General features: G+C 46.1%; 1 protein-coding gene across 2 annotated transcripts in view; it reads left to right on the plus strand.

Moving 5' to 3' along the window:
• VIPR1 (vasoactive intestinal peptide receptor 1) overlaps positions 1-22,455 on the plus strand; it is a 174,461-nt gene that overhangs the window by 56,166 nt on the left and 95,840 nt on the right. The window contains exons 1-2 of one of the 2 annotated variants that reach the window (XM_054016642.1): positions 6,690-6,753; positions 8,396-8,491. Coding sequence is in view for 1 of the 2 variants with exons in the window: in XM_054016641.1 (XP_053872616.1) it covers positions 6,657-6,753 (97 nt within the window). In the remaining variant the exon portion in view is untranslated. Of the gene's footprint in view, positions 1-6,656; positions 6,754-8,395; positions 8,492-22,455 lie in introns of those variants that run through there. The other variant, XM_054016641.1, reaches the window with a different exon arrangement.

Genomic DNA, 22,455 nt, shown 5'->3' on the forward strand with positions numbered 1-22,455 from the left:
CTGAATGTGAAAGCGTCTAGAGAGACTCCCCCCGCCACAGCCAGAAATGCCGATTAAAAACGATTTGAACTATTCTGAGGCTGCTGCCGCTCTTGTTTTATTGCCTTTTAATACCGTCTTCCTGTTCCATTGTCATGGTCTAGATGAGGATCACCCAAAAGATGCTTACCAAGAAAACAAGTAAATCTGCATTTGTGGACTGTGGCTGTGGCAATAGGCAGACAAACAGGAATGGGGGAAGGGAATGCAGGCTGATATTTTTAGTCTTTTCAGATTTGCTCCTCTTTTTCTCCCCCTCTTTAGCTGACCCCTGGCCACATCACTGCATGTCTCACTAGTTTCCCAGACCATGACGATCCTGTGGGTGTATTTAATTGCAAGCACATGTACACGTGGGGTTTTTCTTGCCGCAAGCAGCAGCCTGCACAGTAATCTTCTGACAGCTGATGGGACCCAAAGGGAAGGAATACCCTCATTACGCAGAGCTACCCTCATTACACAGAGCCGTCATGGGATTATTTCACATTGACTGTAGTGGAGCGAGAGCTGAATTCTGAGCGACGGGAATTCACGTCTTAGAAAGATCCGCTCCGTTTTCCTGCCCAAGGTTTTGCAGTGGCTGCAGGAGATGCAGTCAGCAATGAATCCATCCCAGGTTTTACATCAACCTACTCACAGGTGCTGGGACAGGACACCTAGGGCGATTAAGGCTGTGTCTACGCTGGAGTTGGAAGGTATAATTTCCTGCTTGAGCAGACACACCCAGGCTAGCTCTGATCGAGCTAGTGTGCTAAAAAGAACAGGGAGCTGCTGCAGCCCAAGTGACCAGACAGGCTAGCTGACCGGGTAACTACCAAAGGTTTCAGATGGGATTGTACTTGGGGTGGCTTGCCCCTCTCACCCCTCACGCTGCCGCAGCTACACTCCTATTTTTAGGATGATAGCTCAGTCAAATTACACCTTCCAGCTCCAGGGTCAACATACCTGGAGTGAGTTTCCGGTAGATGACCATGCACGCTGGATTTATCCCAGAAACTGGATTATTCTTTAACCGTAAATCTAAGCCCTGGTCTACACTACGAATTTATGCTGGTATAACTACGTCCCGTAGGGCAATCCACACCCCTGAGCGATGCCGTTCTACTGACCAAACTCCCAGCAAAGACAGCACTACTCCTGTTGGGTGGGCTTGTCCCGTCGTCATAGCTACCGTCTCTCGGCTAGGTGGAGTGCCTATGCCAATGGAAGAATTTCTCCCATAGGCATAGGGAGCATCTTCGCCAAGCAGTATAGCTCTGTAAGCCCTTTGTGTAAACTAACTGGAGCTGGCTGACAATTTTGTGATGGAGAATGCCGATTACCCAGCTCCCCAGTTAGCCAGCTCCCCTCCTAGTGAGGTCCCTGGCTCCTCGGACTCTGAAAGGTGCCAGAGTGACAACCACAGAGCAGTAACACTTCTGGAAGCAATCAGTGTCCCACCCCACCATCTCGCTGATCTGTTTCAAACTTCTTCTGGAGGGACTGTAGCTAGGGGAGAAGATTGTTCAGCCTCCAACTCCACTGAAAGCTTGGCCTGCCTGCCAAGGCTGTCAATTGTAGCAGTGGTGGCATTTGAGCTGGGAACGCCAGTCAGTTGGGAAATGGTTGGCGATAACCCAGTTCATTTTGCCACCAAGTATCCCTGGCTTGGCAGCAACTTTCACTCATGGCTGACTTAACCTGGAGTTCAACTGATGTTAGAGATGAAAGGCTGAACATCCATTAATTCCTCCCCTGAGCCATCTGGTCCTTGCTGTAGTCTTTTGTTTTACTAACAACCAAACCTGACATACAAAGTCAGTAGTATTACTGATATTTTACAGATAGGGGAGACTGAGTGAAAGACAGGGGAAAGGCCTGAAAATGTTGGATTGGGTCCTAAAGTCCAGATTTTTAAAGGTATTGAGGTATTTGCAGTGCCTAAGGGTATGTCTACATTACCCACCGGATAGGGTAGTGATCGATCTATCGGGGATCGATACATCTAGACGCGATACATTGATCCCCAAAAGTGCTCCCTGTCGACTCTGGAACTCCACCAGGGCAAGAGGCGTCGACGGGCAGCGGCGGCCGTCGATCCCGCGCCGCGAGGATGCGAAGTAAGTCAATCTAAGTCGATCTAAGATGCGTCGACTTCAGCTACGCTATTCTCATAGCTGAAGTTGCGTATCTTAGATCGATTCCCCCCCCCCCCCCCCCCAGTGTAGACCAGGCCTATAGTCTCATTTTTAAAAGGGAGCTAAAAACTTAGGGTCTTAAATTAGTGGGATTTTATCTCCTAAGTGCCTAAATCTCATTTGGAAATGAGACTCAGGGTCCTAAATCAGTTGGGTGTTGCCCCACCGAGGGCAGCAATGTCTAAATATCATTTAAAATCTGGGCCTAAATGACTAGTTTAAGATCACACAGAAACTCAGTGGCAGAGCTGGAGAAAGCACCTGATTCTCTCACCTGTGCATTAGCCACTAGTCATGCTTCCTCTGCGTAGTGTTTTTAAGATACAGCTGGCCACTCAGAAAAGGATTAAGAAAGAGAGCATGTTTTAAAACTCCCTTTTTACATATTTACCTAATTCTGTCAATAGTCTGCTCTTCAGAATCCTAAGTATATATTGACCTAATTTTTTCAAGTGGAAATGAAGTATTCATTCAAAGGGAAATATCATGGCACGCTAGGTAAATACGCAAGCCACAGATTTAGGTATGTATATCAGCTTTCAATAAAGGAAAAGGAAAAACATGGCAATTAAATACTGTGCTCTCTAGCTTGCAGGCAGCCTAAGTTACTGTTGTTAAAAAATAATTTCTGTAGCATCGTAAATGTACACAGTATTTTACTATCTCGCCTCAAGGGTCATTCCCTGCCCCAAAGAAATTACAGTGAGATTATGGGTATATCTGCACCATAGCTGCTATTGGGGCATAGCTCGGGGGCTGCAGCTGCGCCACTGTAGCCCAGTAGCGCAAAGGCTTCCTACGTCAACGGAAGGGTTTTTTCCAACAATGTAGTTAATCCACCTCTCCGAGAAGTTGTTGCTAGGTTGCTAGAAGTCTTCTTGCACTGACTTAGACATGTCTACACCAGGGGTTAATTTGATCTAACTATGGCGCTCTGGTGGTAACATTTTTTACATCCCCCAGTGGCATAGGCGCCGACTCCATGGGTGCTCCAGCCCTGGAGCACCCACGGGGAAAAATTACTAGGTGCTCTGCACCTACCGGCAGCCAAGCTCCCCGCCCCGCCTTCTCCCCTGAGCGTGCCGCGTCCCCGCTCCTCTGCCTACCTCCCAGTGCTTCCCGCCCGGCTGCCGCCAAACAGCTGTTTGGCTGCTCCAGGAAGGGGGCGGGAGGAGCGGGAACATGGCACACTCAGGGGAGGAGGCAGGGAAGAGGTTGGGCGGGAGCGGGGATTTGGGGAAGGAGTCAGAATACGGGCAGGGAGGGGGTGGAGTTGGGGCAGGGACTTTGGGGAAAGGGTTAGAATGGGGGTGGGGTGTTTGGGGCGGGGCCAGGGGCAGAGGAGGGTTGAGCACCCACCGGCAGGAGCAGAAGTCGGTACCTATGTCCAGTGGTGCAGCTAGATCCATCTAATTTTTAAGTGTAGACAAAGGGCAAGTCTACACTACAAAACGAAGTCAACCTAATTTTCATCGATGTACAGTCATTGCAGCAATGGAAACGGATTTACACATCTACACTATGCTCCTAGTGTCAACTGTGTGCATCCTCACCAGGAGTGCTTGCACCGATTTAACTAATGGCTCATCATGTTGACACCCGACTGAGGCATAAGAACATAAGAATGACCATACTGGGTCAGACCAAAGGTCCATCCAGCCCAGTATCCTGTCTGCGAACAGTGGCCAATGCCAGGTGCCCCAGAGGGAGTGAACCCAACAGGTAATGATCACGTGATCTCTCTCCTGCCATCCATCTCCACCCTCTGACAAACAGAGGCTGGGGACACCATTCCTTACCCATCCTGGTTAATAGCCATTAATGGACTTAACCTCTATGAATTTATCTAGTTCTCTTTTAAACCCTGATATAGTCACAACCTCCTCAGGCAAGGAGTTCCACAGGTTGACTGTGCGCTGTGTGAAGAAGAACTTCCTTTTATTTGTTTTAAACCTGCTGCCCGTTAATTTCATTTGGTGGCCCCTAGTTCTTATATTATGGGAACAAGTGCATAACTTTTCCTTATTCACTTTCTCCACACCACTCATGATTTTATATACCTCTATCATATCCCCCCCTCAGTCTCCTCTTTTCCAAGATGAAAAGACCTAGCCTCTTTAATCTCTCCTCATATGGGACCCATTCCAAACCCCTAATCGTTTTAGTTGCCCTTCTCTAATGCCAGTATATCTTAGAATATCAATCACAGAATAGACCTCAGGAGGTCATCTACTCCAACCCCCTGCTCAAAGCAGTACAATCCCTAACTAAATCCCCAGATGGTCCCCTCAAGGATTGAACTCACAATCCTGGGTTTAGCAGGCTAATGCTCAAACCACTGAGCTAGCCCTCCCCCCTCATCTCTTTTTTGAGATGAGTAGACCACATCTGTAAGCAGTATTCAAGATGTGGGCGTGCCATGGATTTATATAAGGGCAATAAGATCTTCTCCATCTCATTCTCTATCCCTTTTTTTAATGATTCCTAACATCCTATTTGTTTTTTTGACTGCCAGTGTGGGGCATTGTGGGACAGTTTCTGAAAGGCAGCAACCGTTGATGTAAGCAACGCAGTGTCTACACTGACACTGCGTCAACATAGCTACATCAACATAAGCGCAAGGCCTCTCACGGAGGTGGAGTTAAGTCAGTGTAGTGGGCGAGTTACTTAGGTGAGAGCTACTTTTTAGTGTAGACGATTACAGAGATAGGTTGACGTAAGCTGCCTTATGTCAACCTAATTCTATAGTGTAGACCAGGCCCAAGCCCTACATAAGAGAGGACATTAGATAAGAGTTTAGGTGAGAGAGGATTAATGATGATGAGAAAAAGGGAGTTAACCTGAGAAGTGACGTGATAATTTACCCCAAAGAACTGCACTTCCAGGACTATACACAGAAAGCAACTGTTAGCTCAAAGAATTCACTAGCTCTCCCAGTTTGTAAATTATACTGGAAAACAGTGAGGTGGGAAAATAATTGACAAACATTGCCAGTGGAGCCAGTAAACAGCATAAGACAACAAAGAAAAAATCTGGAGGTCAAATTTTTCTGCAAATAAAAATATTTACTTTTTAAAAATACTTTATCGTCTCGCTAAGATTGTGAGATCAGCTACGAAAGGGCTCTTCCTGCCTTCAAGTCTCGCCTTTCTCCTTTTGCCTACAAGAGTTAGGCAGCGGGCGGGCGATGAGTGCTGCTCATTACGCTTCTAGGCTCATCCTCTACTTGTCACATTGGCTGTTCCCAGCTTGCGTGTTGTCGTCAGTTGTTTTCTCTCGATGTTTCTCTGTCTGTTGTTACGTGTTCGTACAGCACCTTGCACAATGAGACCCTGATCCCCCAGTGAGGCGTGGAGGTGCTACAGCAATAGAAATAATAAACAAAGTTAGGAATTTTACCTAAATCAATAAGGTGCTGGTAATGTTAACACAACTGTGTGTGTGAGAGAGAGAGAGAGAGAGAGAGAATCCATCCAACTCCTTATTCCTTTTTTAAATGTAAACCTTCATGCAATATACTTGGCTATTACTGTATCTTATAAAATATACAGGACAAAGGGTCTCTGATTCTTTACCTGGTCCATTAGACCCTACTATAATGTAAATCCTAGTACACAGTCTGGCCAAGTAAAAACTGCCGGAACAATCTTAACATTAGGAATTTCCTGGGTTGTTTTTTTTTTTAGTTGCTTGAGTTCACAGCTGTAATTCTGGGGAGCTGGGGCAGCAAATTGTCATTCACTAAGCACGCTATGTAAATATGGGGAAAGCGTCATGGTAGGGACAGGCTCAGTGGGAATTTCTAGCCTCCCATCTGAAACGCCTCGGTACCATTGGTCATGTCAAGCCAGTCCAGAGGGCTCTCATGGTGCGTCTCCACTGCAATAAAAGACTCGCAGCTGGTAAGGGTCAGTTGACTCAGCCCTGCTAGCCCAAGCCCTGGTGGCCTAAAAACTGCTATGTAGACATTCAGGCTTGGGGCTCTGGGACTCTCCCCCATTGCAGGGGCTCTGAGACCCTCCCCCATTGCAGGGTCCCAGAGCTTGGGCTCCAGCCCAAGCCTGAACATCTACACAGCAATTTTACAGCCCTGCAGCCCAAGACCGGCGAGCCCTGGTCAGTTTAGCTGCTGTATAGACGTCCCTGGAGTGAACAAGAAAATGTAAGTGCTGTCAATTGGTAGTGGAGCACAATCGGATAGCTAGGGCTGTTTAAGGCAGACAGGAGCAAAGCTGCCTGAGTTAAGTCATATTCCTTTGGCCGCCGTTAGGTTACTCAACTATTTCTCCTAAACAGTCATAAAAAGACACTTGGTTCAATCTGTTTTATTTTTTTTACTTGGCCCAGGGGAGTGTCTTTAGCTATAAATGTGCCATGGAGAATGGATGGGCCGATAATTTACTGACAGTCTCTCTCTCTCTCTCTCTGCCCTTTCTGTAGGTGTCAAGCACACATCCTGAGTGCATCATCATGCTGGCGATCGAACACGAGCATGAGAAATGCCTGGCGGACTCCGGCCTGGACAATCAGACAGTAGGTAAGGGATGGATCTTTGCAGACTCCACATGCAGAGAGCTGGGCATTGACCTGCTCACTGCATCCTTCCTACCACATATCCTGCTCCTCTCTGGGAGCTGGAAGACCCAAAACTCTTGAGTTCAACTCAACTCCACAACTTCCATGTTTGTGCTGGGCTGAGTCTTGGCCATTTGCTGCATCTGTTAGTTTGCTCCCCCCCCGCCCCACCTCGGGGGGAGGGGGCGAGGCAGGGGTATGAGTTCTCCCCTTTTGCGGTATCCTCCTCTCGTGCGGGTGCTGGAGGGAACAGCCCCCATGCTCCCCAGGGTGCAGAGAATGCCAGAGCTGCTATTCCAAGTGACCCCGGTGCAGCCGTCAGAGGTGACGCATTGGGGGGCACACAGGGTCATGTGGCCCCCTAGATTTCTCGGGCTGCCTCCCCCCGGGACCCCCAGCAGCGAGGAGGCAGCGGCTCCCCTTGGCGGCGGCACTCACCATGTGTCTGGGAATCACAAGGAGGGAGTGGCTGGCTGAGCTCCTCCCCCTCATCTCGCTCCATGGGCCTGAGTCAAGGGCTGGAGGCAGACGCTATGTGTGGAGCAGTCACATGCCCACCCAGAGCCTTTCAATTATGTCCGCCCACCATCCGCAGTTACGTGTCATCTCTGGCAGCCGTGCCATTTCTTGTATTCCCTGCACACCTGACCTGAGCGTAGATCAGCCTGGCCTAGAAATCATGCACACAGTGAAATCTGTTGTGGTGGTGGTGTGGAGTTTGATTATATTGGCCTCATCCAGTACACTAGCAGTGTTCTTAGAGCAGCAGGAGTCGGTCGAGTGTGTTTAACTTGGCCTCCTGGAGTGCCTCTCTCAAGTCACAGAACCTGTTCTCATGATGAAAGGAGGCTTAAGGAGCAGTGATATACATGCCCACAATGACAATGAACAATCTGATCATTGTGGAGGGACAGGGAGTGGAAAGGAGCATCCGGGGCATGGAATTCGCTTCCCGTCTCCTGTCGTGTGTCTGTCAGAGCCCATGAACTCATCAGAGTGTCAATAATGCGCCGGGCTCGCTGTGCTTTGCCGCTGGGGCTGCCAACCAAAACTCCACTGTACCTACTGAAAACTCCTTTCTGTCTCGCTGTCTGGGCATTGCCCTTAGTTAGGCTAAAGACAGAATGTGGCATTCTGCACATTGATTTGCTCCTTAAATAATCATGTACAAATGCCAAGGTCATCCCTGGCGTAGCTCCATTGAATTCAGGGAAGGGTTTGGAGTCTGCTGATACCCGCTCAGGTTTTTGTAACCCACACACCACCTGGGTGTGGTGTTCTGTTCCCTCTAATGGCACGAGACCACTTAGAGATTGAGTCTGCTAGAACCTGCGCTATGGGCCGTGTGGCTTTTAACTCATGCCGTAGAGGCTCATGCATTAAGCTTCAGAGGTCCCAGGTTCAATCCCACCTGCCAACCCGGGTCTGTCGGTGTTACATTTTCACTAGTATTCCAATGCCACAACCTAGGTAAGGTCCATATTGAGCATGGTACATGGACCATGTTGCACCTCATTAATGTCCATCGTTACTAGCAAGTGTCTTCTGATTTTTCATGGTGCCACATTAAACTACTGGCTTGAAACAAATCTATATTTCTGCAGGGACTTCAGCTGATTTCACTAAGTGGGACGGCTTCTGAGATCACAGCGCATGTGCAGTCGGGAGTGTCTTTGGCTAGGCATCAGGCGGGTGTTTGCGTGAGTTCGGTGTGCAGTATCTTTGTGTGTGTGTGAATACATGTGCAATGTTGCCAGGCCGGCTTGCTAGAAAAGCTGGCCCAAGAACTGATTTTCTGGTTTGCTGGCTGGTCTGAAAAATCCAAAAACATTTTGGGTCAGGTCGAACAAAACGTTCCAGGTGTTTTTAATAAAAGCAAAGGAAATGAAGGGCTAGATTGACAAAACTCTGCTAGGGGGGCACCGCCGGCTCTGTGATTATAGCCTGGGAGTAGAGAAATGTTGGTTCAAGTCTGTACTGTAGAGCAGGGATTTGTTATATGGAGATATACCTATCTCATAGAACTGGAAGGGACCTTGAAAGGTCATTGAGTCTAGTGCCCTGCCTTCACTAGCAGGACCAAGTACCGTCCCTGACAGATTTTTGCCCCAGATCCCTAAATGACCCCCTCAAGGATTGAACTCACAACCCTGGGTTTAGCAGATCAATACTCACTCACTCAGCTATCCCTTCCTGAATGTGGGTCTCCCAGTGGCGCTCAACCTTTACAGACTAGCGTACTCCTTGCAGGAGTCTGATTTGACTTGCGTACCCCACGTTTCACCTCACTTCAAAACTACTTGCTTGCAAAATCAGACATAAAAATCGAAAAGACTCACAGCCACACTGTTACTGAAACATTGCTGACTTTCTCATTTTTCCCATATAATTATAACGTAAATCAACTGGAATATAAATATTGTACTTACACTTCAGTGTGTAATCTATAGAGCAGTATAAACAAGTCAGTGTCTGTATGAAATTTTAGTTTGCACTGACTTCGCTAGTGCTTTTTATGTAGCCTGTTGGAAAACTAGGCAAATCTCTAGATGAGTTGATGTACCCCCTGGAAGACTTCTGAGTACCCCCAGAGGTACACGTGCCCCTGGTTGAGAACCACTGTTCTATGTTGTAGGTAAGTACCCTACACACTAGGCTATAGGCTACTGTGAAGTGGGCGCAAGGAAGCTCTCTCATTTTTTTCCTGTTGAAGCTGTTCCACTTGGTCTGAAATACTTGTAGTCATTGAGCAAGCAAGAGAATGCCTCTCTAGCCTGGTAGCAAGGGCACCTACCCACAATCCTAATCTCTGTCCCTGTGCCACTGAATATTTAAGCACGCAGCGAGTGCCTGTGTGCTTCCGTGCAGCATATGTATCCCTGTCAAGTGTCTAGACTTGTGCGTGTGCACGTCAGGGTTTAGCGTGCAGTGTGTGAGCACAGGTGGCAAAAAAGCGACTCTCCTAGGTTGGCGCTAAGCTATTGCATCGGTTATGTAACTGAAAGCAGTACTGCAAAAATTGGCTGTGTGTGTATGAGTGAGAGAGATGGGGAGAGAGATCAGAAGCAGCCGCCACTAAGTATAGCAGCACTCCCATATATTAAAATGATTACCATTTCCACTAGACAAAGCTGCCAGAAAAATCCTAGCACATAACATCTCTGTTAAACCCGTCATGAGATGGCGCCGTGGCTAGCAGGATTCTGGCACATGGGAAAGGGAGAACCAGAAAGCGAATAAGGCCCCCTGCCACCTTTAATAGAATACATTGATGTATGAGTGGGTTGGTGTGTTATCTATCTTCTGCACACACTGCATCCTGTTGGCAGAAAGAAAATCCGCTGTGGTTAAACAACTAATTTATTATCCTTTCTAATTAAATGAGTGGAATTAAAAACACACATGATCAGTGGGAAACTGGAAATAACAGTGGATGGAGGAGCCATTATTGGCGTATTGATGAAAGGGGATTAATCTGTTTGACTTGTTAGATTAAGCCAGTGGCAAATGATTAATCAAGAACACCCTGTGGTGGCACTGTTATTGATCATTACCGCTTACTTCTAGATGTCGAAGTAGTTTTCCACTAAGAAACAATCAGGGCTGCATTAACACGCTGCTGGATGGCCAGGTATTATGCGGGGGTGGGGGGGGGGTGTATTGGTAGAAGTCAAGTGGTAGCTGGGTTTCTGTTCAAATTCCCCTGCCCCTGTATTTTCAGAGCTGGTGGCAGGTGCCTAATTGTCAGGCCTGGCAGCAAAAGTCCTCTAGGTTTCTGGAGAACAGGTACAGAATGGGCCAGAGCAGAGCACCAATGTCCCTCATTCCTGAGTGGAAAGACCACCCTAAAAACGGAGAGAACCAATCCGTTTCCATTAAGGGCATGTCTACACTGCAGTTGGAAGGTGTGACTGCAGCATGGATAGACATACCTGAGAGATTTTTCCATGCACCTCCTAGGAAAACATTCCCCACTTTATGAAGCTTCCCATGTTACACTTGCTCATCCTCTAGGCACTGATCCAAACTAGCCCAGGTGTGTCACACCTCCTGATTGCAGTGCAGACACAATCCAAGTCTCACTGCTGAGACAGCCAGTAAAGGTGCGTAGAGCTAATTGTGATTGTACCCTGAGGCTTATGTAAAAAGGACTTATGTAGAAGTGCCAAGTGCACCATTACAGAAGTATTTATAAGTGCAAGTGTGCCATGGAAATAGTACTTAACTGCAATTAATCGACAGCCCTAATAAATACTTAACTCACGCAATTAACTCAAAAAAAGAATCACGATTAAAAAAATTAATCACGATTAATCAGACTTTTAATCACACTCTTAAACAATAGAATGCCAATTTAATATGAATACCAATACATATGAATCTTTAGTGCATCTGTCATGTGAATACCTTGCAATGCCAAGCTAACACCTGTTGTCACTTTCAGGTGACACTGTAAACAAGAAGCGGGCAGCATTATCTCCCATAAATGTAAACAAACTTGTTTGTCTTAGCGATTGGCTGAACAAGAAGTAGGACTGAGTGGACTTGTAGGCTCTAAAGTTTAACATTGTTTTGTTTTTTGAGTGCAAAAAAAAATCTACATTTGTAAGTTACACTTTCACTATAAAGAGATCGCACTACAGTACTTGTACGAGGTGAATTGAAAAATACTATTTCTTTGTTTATCATTTTTACAGTGCAAATGTTCATAATAAAAATGATAAAATATAGTGAGCCCTGCACATTTTGTATTCTGTGTTGTAACTGAAATCAATATATTTGAAAATGGAGAAAAACATCCAAAAATATGTAATACATTTCAATTGGTATTCTGTTGTTCTTTAACAGTGTGATTCATCGCAATTAATTTTTTTAATCACTTGACAACCCTAGTCTTTATACATAAAAGTTCCACTGTAAGCTCAAATACTTTCAACTCCCGTATTCACTGCAATTGTCTGCTCCGTATATGGTCAACTACCTAAATAATGTAAGCACACAGTGGAAGAGAAGGAAAAGAGCAACAATTAATGAAAAAAAAAATCTCTTAAAAATATAAATAAACTTATAAATTTCCTTTCCTCTGTGTGTGTGTGTGTGTGTGTGTGTGTATACAGACAGCATATCATTCCATAAAATGGGCATTTTTCTTCAATAATAGCATAATCTCGAACATATCAGCCTGACGTTGGTTCTTTCTTGGCAGAAGAATTTCTCCAGTGCTACAGAATAGTCTTTCCACAGGAGCAGAGCTTGGCAGTGTCGTATTAAATTAGATCCAAAACTTAGCAGCTGTTGGGTATCTATGCAGTGGATACAGTTCATGCAGTGGATCACTGAGAAATTGTTTCCCAACAATTCTTAAGTCTGATGCAGATGCCCCCTGATCCTCCAAGTCATAGAAATTAGTGGCAGCTTTGGATGTTGTCGCTTGATCTATAGCCATTGGCAGGGTGTGTTGGGGGAGGGGGGCTTGTGACTAAGGCTAGCGGCACCTCCTAGTGGCGATACTCAGGATTATGAGGCCCAATAGCGAGAATCAGTGGCTGCCTTCCATAGCAGCTAGAGTCTGTGGTAGTGTCGTGTCTAGTAATGTAAGTTAGTGGCTGAGGGTAGAATAACCTGGGCCTGCCCTATTCCACCAGGTTCTAACCCAAGACCCATCAAAATAATAGTCCAGCTACATGGCCTCGGAATGGGCGCCCTTACGCCTCTTTCCTGGGTCATTTCCTACCTCTGCTTCTGTTCCTCTGTCTGCGCGACACATCTGTCTTGGGGTCTGCCTCTCAGGGTTTCCCCAGATGCTGTGAGGAAGTTGTCACCAACTCGCTTTCATCTAAAATCCTTCCTTTCATGCATCATCTTCAAATATTTTTTCCATGCTTCTCTAAACAAACAAATAAAACCTATTTTATTTGGAGCTACTATGTACATATTAGTTTTAAATTATTCTGATCCAATACAAAAGACAAATGCTAAAGTTGTGTATAAAACATACTGTAAATACTGCTTGTGTCTGAGTTTTATTAATCGAATTAGAGTAAATATGGTATTTATGGCCTTTTCTGGCCTTGTGAACCACAATTTCAGGAAACATATCAAACCAGCACTTGAAGTAATAATAGAAATAATAAATATGTCCAACTGAGCTAGCAAAAAATGGAATGAACCATATTGAATGAATAATACGTAATTATTTACCTGAGCATGTTTGGTGATATATTTGACGGCGCTTTATGCTGTCTGCGAATTGTCTTCCTTTTTGGTTTGCACAAACTGCTGCAGCAAAGTAGCCCATCAATCTTCAACAACATCCGAGAAGCATCTTCTCACTACCATCGGCAACGCTGGATTTGAACTTATGATGAGGTGACGGCTCTGTGTTCCGTTACTAGGGATGCTGGACCTGCATGTTCACTGAAAATGAATGGAACTGCAGAAATAGCACCTGCATTCCAGAAACTAAGCTTGCCTTGGTTTTTGTTAGATGATATTTCCAGCCCTTTGGGTCCAGAAGAATGTCCACAATGTAATTTATAGTTTTGCTTCACAACTTCCCTGAGTACAAATCACTGTGGAAGATAGGACATCCCACCACTCGTGCTAGGAAACCGCTGACAGTGCTTAATTTGTGCCAGGGCTGAGCCCCATCACCTCTGGGCCTGGCACTTCATAGCCCCGGGACCTCTGGGCCTGGCACTTCATAGCCCCGGCACCTCTGGGCTTGGCGCATCAGTTATGAAAGTAAAAAAATTGCTTGAGCCCCAGCACCTCTTTCACTACACATTAAGCACTGACCGCTAATGTACAAAACTGGCCAAGCACAGCCCAGTGCAGATTGCAGAACACTAGTACAAATGGCACAAGGGGGGATTTTTGAGGCAGCACCGGGAAATGTGTAAAACCAAGTGTCACAAATACTCCAGCTGGGTCTTACAATCCCCAAGGAGTTTGGATAACTCAGATAAGGAAAAGAATCCGAACTAGCCAAACCTTTATCATGGCAGGAAACCCTTTTTGGTTAAAGGTCTGTGATTTTTTATTTTTTTTATTTTTTTATTTAAAAGGATTCTTTAAATTCAGCTCACTGGACTTTTGCATGTCATATGGGATGCCTTTATTTCTGCAGACACCTCTGGCCTGATTTTCAGAGGTGCTGGGTGTGCAGTGATGTTAAAACCATAACACTTGTCGTCTTCCAGGTCCCAACTTCATAAAGTGGGGAAATGCCTTGGTAGCAGGCTGCATGCATAATCTCTCACTGGAACCTGATTCGCATTTACAGCAAAGTTACTGCACCTCATGAAAATGACTAGGGGGCTGGGGCACATGACTTCTGAGGGAACAGGGTTTATTTAGTCTGCAGAAGAGAAGAGTGAGGGAGGATTTGATAGCAGCCTTCAACTAACTGAAGGGGGGTTCCAAAGAAGATGGAGCTCAGCTGTTCTCAGTGGTGGCAGATGACAGAACAAGGAGTAATGGTCTCAAGTTGCAATGGGGGAGGTCTAGGTTGGATATTAGGAAACACTATTTCACTAGGAGGGTGGTGAAGCACTGGAATGGGTTACCTAGGGAGATGGTGGCATCTCCATCCTTAGAGGTTTTTAAGGCCCGGCTTGACAAAGCCTTGGCTGGGATGATTTAGTTGGTGTTGGTCCTGCTTTGAGCAGGGGATTGGACTAGATGACCTCCTGAGGTTTCTTCCAACCCTAATATTCTATGATTCTAGCAGAGTAAAGGTGGGCACACAGGTATAACCACACTATGCCCCCATTACACTTCCAGAGCTGTAGAAAGAGGCCTTAAGGCCCCATAGTGTCTGTACCTTTATTTCAGAGTAACAGCCGTGTTAGTCTGTATCCGCAAAAAGAAGAACAGGAGTACTTGTGGCACCTTAGAGACTTATTTTCTTCTGATGCAACACTGAGCACCTACAGCCCATACTGGCTACGTAAGAACCAATGGGTGCCCTGAACCAATTCAAGTCACTGACGTTTTCTGGCTCTTTTTTTTTCATGTCATTTAAAAGTCTTTGTTGGATATTAATACACTAGGAAATGGGTTCTGGCATGGCTTCTGCTGTCTCTTAGCCAAGGAGGAAATGCTGTTGGGTTCCACTGAACATGGGTTCCACCCAGCTGTCTGGCGATAAAGCCTTCCTTCTTCATAAGCTCTGAGGTGGTTTTCCTCCCTGGAGCAGAATTTCGCTCCTTCGAAGTCACTGTTACATGGGAGGCCTGATTGTGATGCAACAGACAAGATCTATAGGCTATTGATAACCATCCAGCTGAGCTCTGGGTATTACACGCCTGCTATTGCCTTAATGCGCCATCACAGACCCATTTTAATCCTGCTAATTTATTTATAGGTCAGTCTCGGGCTGCAGAAAGTGGTCCGTGTGCCACTACGGCGCTCGGGTGTTAGGTTCTGACGATGAATGGGAAAACCAGGAGATGCAAATGCAGCAGTGCACTCGACCCACAGGGGGTGGCCTGCCAGTGCTTTGTGTGCTACATAAGAACATATAAGAACGGCCATATTGGGTCAGACCAAAGGTCCATCCAGCCCAGTATCCTGTCTTCTGCCAGTGGCCAATGGCAGGTGTCCCAGAGGGCGGGAGCGCCGCCAGCTTTTCTGCCGCCCTAGGCGGCGGAAGGTCCCGCCCCGAAATGCTGCCCCTCACAGAGGCAGTGGAAGGTCCCGCCACCGAAATACCGCCACGGTCACCGCCCCCAAATTGTAGCGCCCTCGGCGACCATGTAGATCGCCTAATGGGTTGCGCCAGCCCTGCCAGAGGGACAGGTAACCATCAAGTGATCCATCACCTGTTGCCCATTCCCAGCTTCTGTGACACCTGTGTTTTAGGAGCTTCACTGCGCAATAAGCTACTCAAGGGGAAGTTGTCCTACTGTCCTTTTCTCTAGGAAATGCTTCAGTTTGTTTTTCGTCAAGGGAAATAATACTCAATGTTGTTGCTGTTGTTTAATACAAACCAAAATGTTCCTCTCCCCTGGGGGATGGAAAGTAGCTCCATATGTTAATATGTCCTACATTGACTCTTGTTATGAAGAGAGATTTCCTACCAAGTCTTTGTCAGTATCCTTTCAAACTTTGCAGCTCAGTTTCCTGAGGCATCACTTCAAAGTCACTTTTCATCATTTTAGAAATCCCTTTAGGAGCTTGTGAATGAAATCTGGCCCCCTATTGACTCCTCCTCCCACCCCGGCCCTTCAATTGCAGGTATCATAGAGTCATAGAAATGTAGGACTGGGAGAGACCCTGAGAAGTCATCAAATCCAGTCCCCTGAGCTGAGGCAGCACCAAGTAAACCTGGACCATCCCTGACAGGTGTTCGTCCAGCCTGTTCTTAAAACCCTCCAATGACGGGGATTCCATGAGCTCCCTTGGAAGCCTGGTCCAGAGCTGACCTACCCTTATAGTGTGAGAGTTTTCCCTAATACTTAATCTACATCTCCCTTGCTGCAGACTAAGACCATCACTTCTTGTCCTACCATCAGTGGACATGAAAAACAATTGATCCCTGTCCTCTTTATAACAGCCCTTCACATATTTGAAGATTGTTATCAGCTCCGCCCTCAGTCTCTTTTTCTCAAGACTAAACATGCCCCCTTTTTTTTTTTTTTTTTTTTTTTTTTTTTAAACCTTTCCTCATCGGTCGGGTTTTCTAAACCTTTTTGCATTGTTGTAGCGCTCCTCTGGACTCTTTCCCATTTGCCCCAGCAAATGTAAAGTGAGGCAACCAGAACTGGACACAGTTCTTCAGTTCAGGCCTCTGCAGTGCTGAGTAAAGTGGGACAGTTACCTCCTGTGTCTTACATATGACGCTTCCGTTGATGCAGCCGAGAATGATATTCACATTGTTAGCAGCTGCACCACATTGTTGACTTGTATTCAATTTGTGATCCACTATAGCGCCCCCAGATCCCTTTCAGCAGTACACTACCTGGCCAGTTATTCCCCGTTTTGTGTTTTTGCATTTGATTTTTCCTTCCTAAGTGAAGTATTTAGCACTTATCTTTATTGAATTTCATCTTGTTGATTTCAACCCAGTTCTCCAGTTTGTCAAGGTCATTCTGAATTCTAATCCTGTCCTCCAAAGTGCTTGCAACCCCCTCCCAGCCTGGTGTCGTCTGCAAAGGTACACACGCTAAATAAAATCTAGGTATTGAAGGTAGGCTGACTGGTCTATAATTCCCCAGGTTCTCTTTGTACCCCTTTTAAAGACATGGAGACAATTGATCACTGTTCTCTCTTTATAACCGCCCTTAACATATGTGAAGACTGTTATTAGGTCCCCTCTCAGTCTTCTTTTCTCAAAAATATCCATTTTCCCAATAAGTCAAGTTTTCTAAACCGTTGATCGTTTTTGTTGCTCTCTCTGGACTTTCTCCAGTTTGTCCACATCTTTCTTAAAGTGTGAGACCCAGAGCTGGGCACAGTGCTCCAGCGGAGACCTCACCAGTGCCAAGTAGAGCAGGACAATGATCTCCCGTGTCATACATACGCCCCTCCTGTTAATACACCCCCGAATGATATTTGCATGTATCACATTGTTGATGGGGGGCCTCTCTCCTGGGAAGCAACGACTCTGAAAAAGACTCGGGTGGTGATTGTGGATAATCAGCTGAACGTGAGCACCCAGTGCGATGCAGAGGCCAAAAGAGCTCTTGCAATCCTTGGATGTAGAAACAGGAGAACCGGGAGATTTTATTACCTGTGTAATTGGCAGCGGGGTGACCACTGCTGAAATACTGTGACTAGTTTTGGTGTCCGCAGTTCAAAAAGGATGTTGATTCAGGGAGAAGCCACAATAATGACTGAAAGATTAGAAAACTAGCCTTCTAGTGACTCCAAGAGCTCAGTGTGTTTAGCTTAACAAAGAGAAGGTTAAGGGGCGACTTGATCACAGTCTAGGGTACCTGCCTGGGGAACAGAAATTTGATAACCGAGGGCTCTCCGATCTAGCAGATCAACGTATAACAAAATCCAATGGCTGGAAGTTGAAAGTAGAAAAATTCAGACTGTAAACAAGGTGCCATTTTTTTAACCATGAGGGTAATTAACCACTGGAACAATTGAGCAAAGGAATAGCGGATTCTCCACCACTGGCAATTTTAAAATAAAGATTGGCTGTTTTCCTAGAAGATACATGCTCTGTCTCAAACAGGAATGGATAAAGAGCAGTCCTATGGCCTGGTTTACACAGGAGCGCAGACTAGTCCCTTCTGGCCTGATAAGCTGTGACTCTGCAGTTTGTGTAGCTAGTAATAACATTACCTACAGCAGCAATGCACTTTCTCACAGTAGAGCAAGAGGAAAGTTCTTGTCCTCATTTTGCTTTCAGAGCCTACAGACACTGGCAAATGTCTCCCCACGTGCAGCGCTCTGGAGCCCCCGAGGGCGTGCCGGGAGGCGCTCCGCAAAGCCTTTAGCGAATCGCTGCTCACTGACTTGTGTTCGTTATGTAACGGTCCCAAAAAAGCAATTCCTCCCTCCTCCTCTGCAGCTTACACACAGCTTGGTTTCATTGAAATAGCAGCGCTAAAAAACGGAGGGGATTTACCAGCGAGACAAGCCAAAGCAAGCAGGACTAGATCAGTCGACTGTGTTCCTAATCTGATTATCTCATTACTGCTAATCAATTCCCTCGCTAATCATTCATTCCTTAAGCAACATGAGAATTAGCGACAGAGCTGTGAAATCGGTTGTAAGTAATTTGTCAGACTGCTGCGTAACGTGCATTCAGACAAGCGGCTCTCTGATCTACGGTGCTGAGCAGCAAGGCGCAACGCCATAAACAGAGCTTATTAGAGAGGGGTGGGAGTCTTAGGAAGCTTGCCCACAGCTTGGAGATTGCTTTAATGGCCTGGAAAACACATACTTGGGTGTCAATGAAGTGAGCAAGAAGACCGAAGGGACCATTAAAGCTCAGAGATTAGCTGAAGATCAGAATTTATGGCCAGAGCAAGGGGGATGTGATTTTCTGCACTGACAGGATTCCACGGCATCCCCTGCTTATAGCTTTTAGGTGTCGAGTCTGCCAGGTACCAAATGCCTGGTTGTGAGGGTACTTGGCTCTTGTGCACTTCAGTGGGAGTTAAGTGAGTTCAGAATCTGACTGCCGGTGCCCAGCACCTCGCAGGACCAGACCACTGGTTTCCATTTTTCAAAATGGAGACCCATAGTTTGAGACTCAGTTGTGATATAGGAAAAGTGATTGCTGCTACTTCTGTTAAAGCCCGAGGGGAAATGATGGCCCAGATTTCAAACTCCCATGTACTTACTCACTCATGCAATACACTATGATGTATGCATCCAAGTCAGGATCTGCAAGCTCATCTGGCCAGTTGCGTACGGCATCACTGCATGCAAACCCGTGTCGCCCATTATATGTATTCTTGGTGTGTAGGACGTACAAAGTTTAACCTCCGTGAAGAGCAACTCTTGTTTCCAGCTTCGGGTGCATATAACCAACATTGGGTTTCAAGGTCAGATTTGGGGCCTGGGCTGCTTTGTCAGATTTTGAAGAAATCAAGACGTGTTTTACAAGAGAAGGCAGCAACCATATGGAAATTAAAAATCCAACTAGGAAAAAGGTTAATGCAGTTTAAATGAGGAGTCTGTTTATACATCACCCTCTGTTTATAGTTCAGCAAGATAAGAGCTAATTAATAGTTCTCTTCCTGTAAAGACTGAAGTGAATTCTCACCCTCCGAACTGGCTAAGGCCTTCGAGTTTACAAAGCGGTCAGATCTGGGCTTTTTTGAAAGGGGTTGGTGGTGGATTGACAGCCCTGAGGCTGATGTCCTCCATCACCAGAACAGGTCCAGTATGCTCCTCGCATACCTGCCCTATCAATATGCTTCACCCCTGGCCTGAAGGGACCTCCTCCAAGGGCCTCCATTAAAGACAGGTGTTCCCAAGTCAGATGCACACTGAATGCTTTAGCCTGAAAATTTCAGCAATGCTCAAACAAAATCATAAACCCTCAGCTGTTGACCTGTCTGCTGAGACTGTCAACAACAGCGGGCCAACGGTGAGGGTGGCTCTGTAGAATAGTCCATTGGGAATTAGACTCTGACCATCAAACTCACTTCACATAGGCCACTGCACAGCATATTAAAATGGCGACTGCCGTCAGTCACTACTGACCTGTGTCATGTTGGAATCTGGAGCGCTTAATAGTTCTCCAAGCTATCCAATCCCCAAAAATATATCTCTTACATTGGTAGACTGGAGTGGATTCGGTTGTCAAGAAATTCAAAGGGAGGGATAGCTCAGTGGTTTGAGTATTGGCCTGCTAAACCCAGCGTTGTGGGTTCAATCCTTGAGGGGCCCACTTAGGGATCTGGGGTAAAATCAGTACTCAGTCCTGCTAGTGAAGGCAGGGGGCTGGACTCAATGACCTTTCACAGCTCCCTTCCAGTTCTATGAGATAGGTATATCTCCATACATTATTTTTTTTTATTGCTGGTGATGGGAGACTTGCATAGGAACCGAGTACTGATGAAGATCTGCATTGCACATAAGCGATCTGAGGTGTACAGTAAAGACCTGGATTTTGCTCTGAACTTGCCCTCAGAAAGGCATAACGGAATATGTAAAGTATCCTGTGGACTTCTCTTAAGATTCTGGTAGGCATCTGTGCCTGTTGAGGTTTCCCCATGAGAACCTTGAGTTGGAAGAGTGAATCCATAAGAATATAAGAACAGCCATGCTGGGTCAAACCAAAGGTCCATCTAGCCCAGTATCCTGTCTTCCGACAGTGGCCAATGCCAGGTGCCCCAGAGGGAATGAACAGAACAGGTAATCATCAAGTGATCCATCCCCTGTCACCCATTCCCAGCTTCTGGCAAACAGAGGTTAGGGACACCATCTCTGCCCATCCTGGCTAATAGCCATTGATGGACCTATCCTCCAAGAACTTATCTAGTTCTTTTTTGAACCATGTTATAGTCTTGGATTCCAGTTCCATCCATTTTCTGCCTCACTGCATCATTGGCTTTGAAGCTTTAATTTTGTCTTGAGTGTTGTAGAAATTTTCAGGTTGTAGCCTTTCTAGCAAACGGCAGTGTTTATTCAACTTGGGAACAGCTGTCTTCTAGCTTTTCAGGATTAACAACCATTTAATGAAGACAAATCTTGTCCTGAAAAAGGCATTTTCATTTGGAGACATGTAACATTGGGGAATGTTTTTGGTTCTTGTGCTGGGGTTTTTTTTTCCAATAGGATAATATGCAAATACGCACAGCGTTAGTTATGCAAAGGTTATACAAATAAACGGGAGAGAATGCCATTGCTACAGACTAATAGTGTGTTAGAGGCACACAATAATTGCTCAAATGTAATCCCCAGATGCAACGCTTTAATTCGTTTTCTATAATGATTTGCATGTGTTTTTCCCCTTATCGGATTTATGGTTAAGAAACGCCCTTTTTGATTCTGACTGATGATTTAACAGAGCAAGGATATCTCTGCTTTGTGCCAACTGAGGGCTGTACTGGCAACTCACAGGCATCCCCCCGGCTGCATCAAAGCCCCACTGGGAGCGCTGGGCCCAGTCCAAAGCCTGCGGAAGTCAGTGGGGAATCTTTCCACTGTCTTCAGTGGGCATTGGATCAAGCCTTTAAGTGTCTTAGGTGTGTCTAAGGAGCCCACCATGGGTAAGTTTACACTGTGTTTGTAAAAACGTGCAGCAGCGAGTCTCGGAGCCCAGGTCTGCGGACGCGGGTTCGCATGGCAGCGCTAAAAACAACCGTGTGGTCATTGTGACTCGAGCTGGAGCTCTGGTCCTGAAGCCCACCCCCGTCTCTGGGTTTCAGAGCCTGAGCTCCATGCAGTTACAACACCTACACAGCTGTTTTTAGCACCGTAGCGTGAGCCCCACAAGAGGGGTTGGTAGACCTGGGCTCTGAGTTTAAAACAGAGTGTCGACATACCCTGGTGTCTAGAGAACTTGGTATGTAGAGATGGGGGCATGAAGCTGTGGAGGGTGCAGGTAGGGGGACAGAGCTTTCAAGCTGATGGATCTAATTGAGGCTTGTAGTCAAGGAGATTTATGAATGAAGGATGTCTTGCAGAACATCAGCTGTAATGTCTTCTTTACTAGCCAGTAAATATTTGGCCTTCATACAGGCAGGATGCTGAGCATCAGGTCACAGTGAAATCCTCCCCCAACTGCAGAGCTGTGGGAGAGACGTTCATCAGTCTTTCCGCTCTTCTGCTCTGTGGGCTGGAATACCAGCCTGCACGGTGGTTATAATAAGCGAGAACCAGATCCTGAAGGCTTTGCTTAGGCAAAACTCTCATTGTAGCCAGTCGGGGTTTAACAGGAAGAAGGACTCTAGGATCAGACCCAAGGTCAGCCGCCCCGCTCTTGTTATTGGAAGAGGAGTCTGTAACCTCAGTTCCTGGAAATGTTCTCCGTTTATATAAACTGATGGGTATGTCACTTCATAGTGCAATAAAAATATTTGACTTATGGAAAAAAGAAAGATTGCGATGTTGGCTGGGAATCTATGCTTATGCAGCCATAAAGCTCAGGTATTTCGATCTTCCGTTGGGTCTGAATGCTGCTTTTCTGAGCCCACTGAGGTTTCGGGGAAGAGATTCATATGAATGATGATATAGTTTCTCACTCTGA

Source organism: Malaclemys terrapin, chromosome 2, assembly GCF_027887155.1.
Source record: "Malaclemys terrapin pileata isolate rMalTer1 chromosome 2, rMalTer1.hap1, whole genome shotgun sequence".
Taxonomy (NCBI): domain Eukaryota; kingdom Metazoa; phylum Chordata; order Testudines; family Emydidae; genus Malaclemys; species Malaclemys terrapin.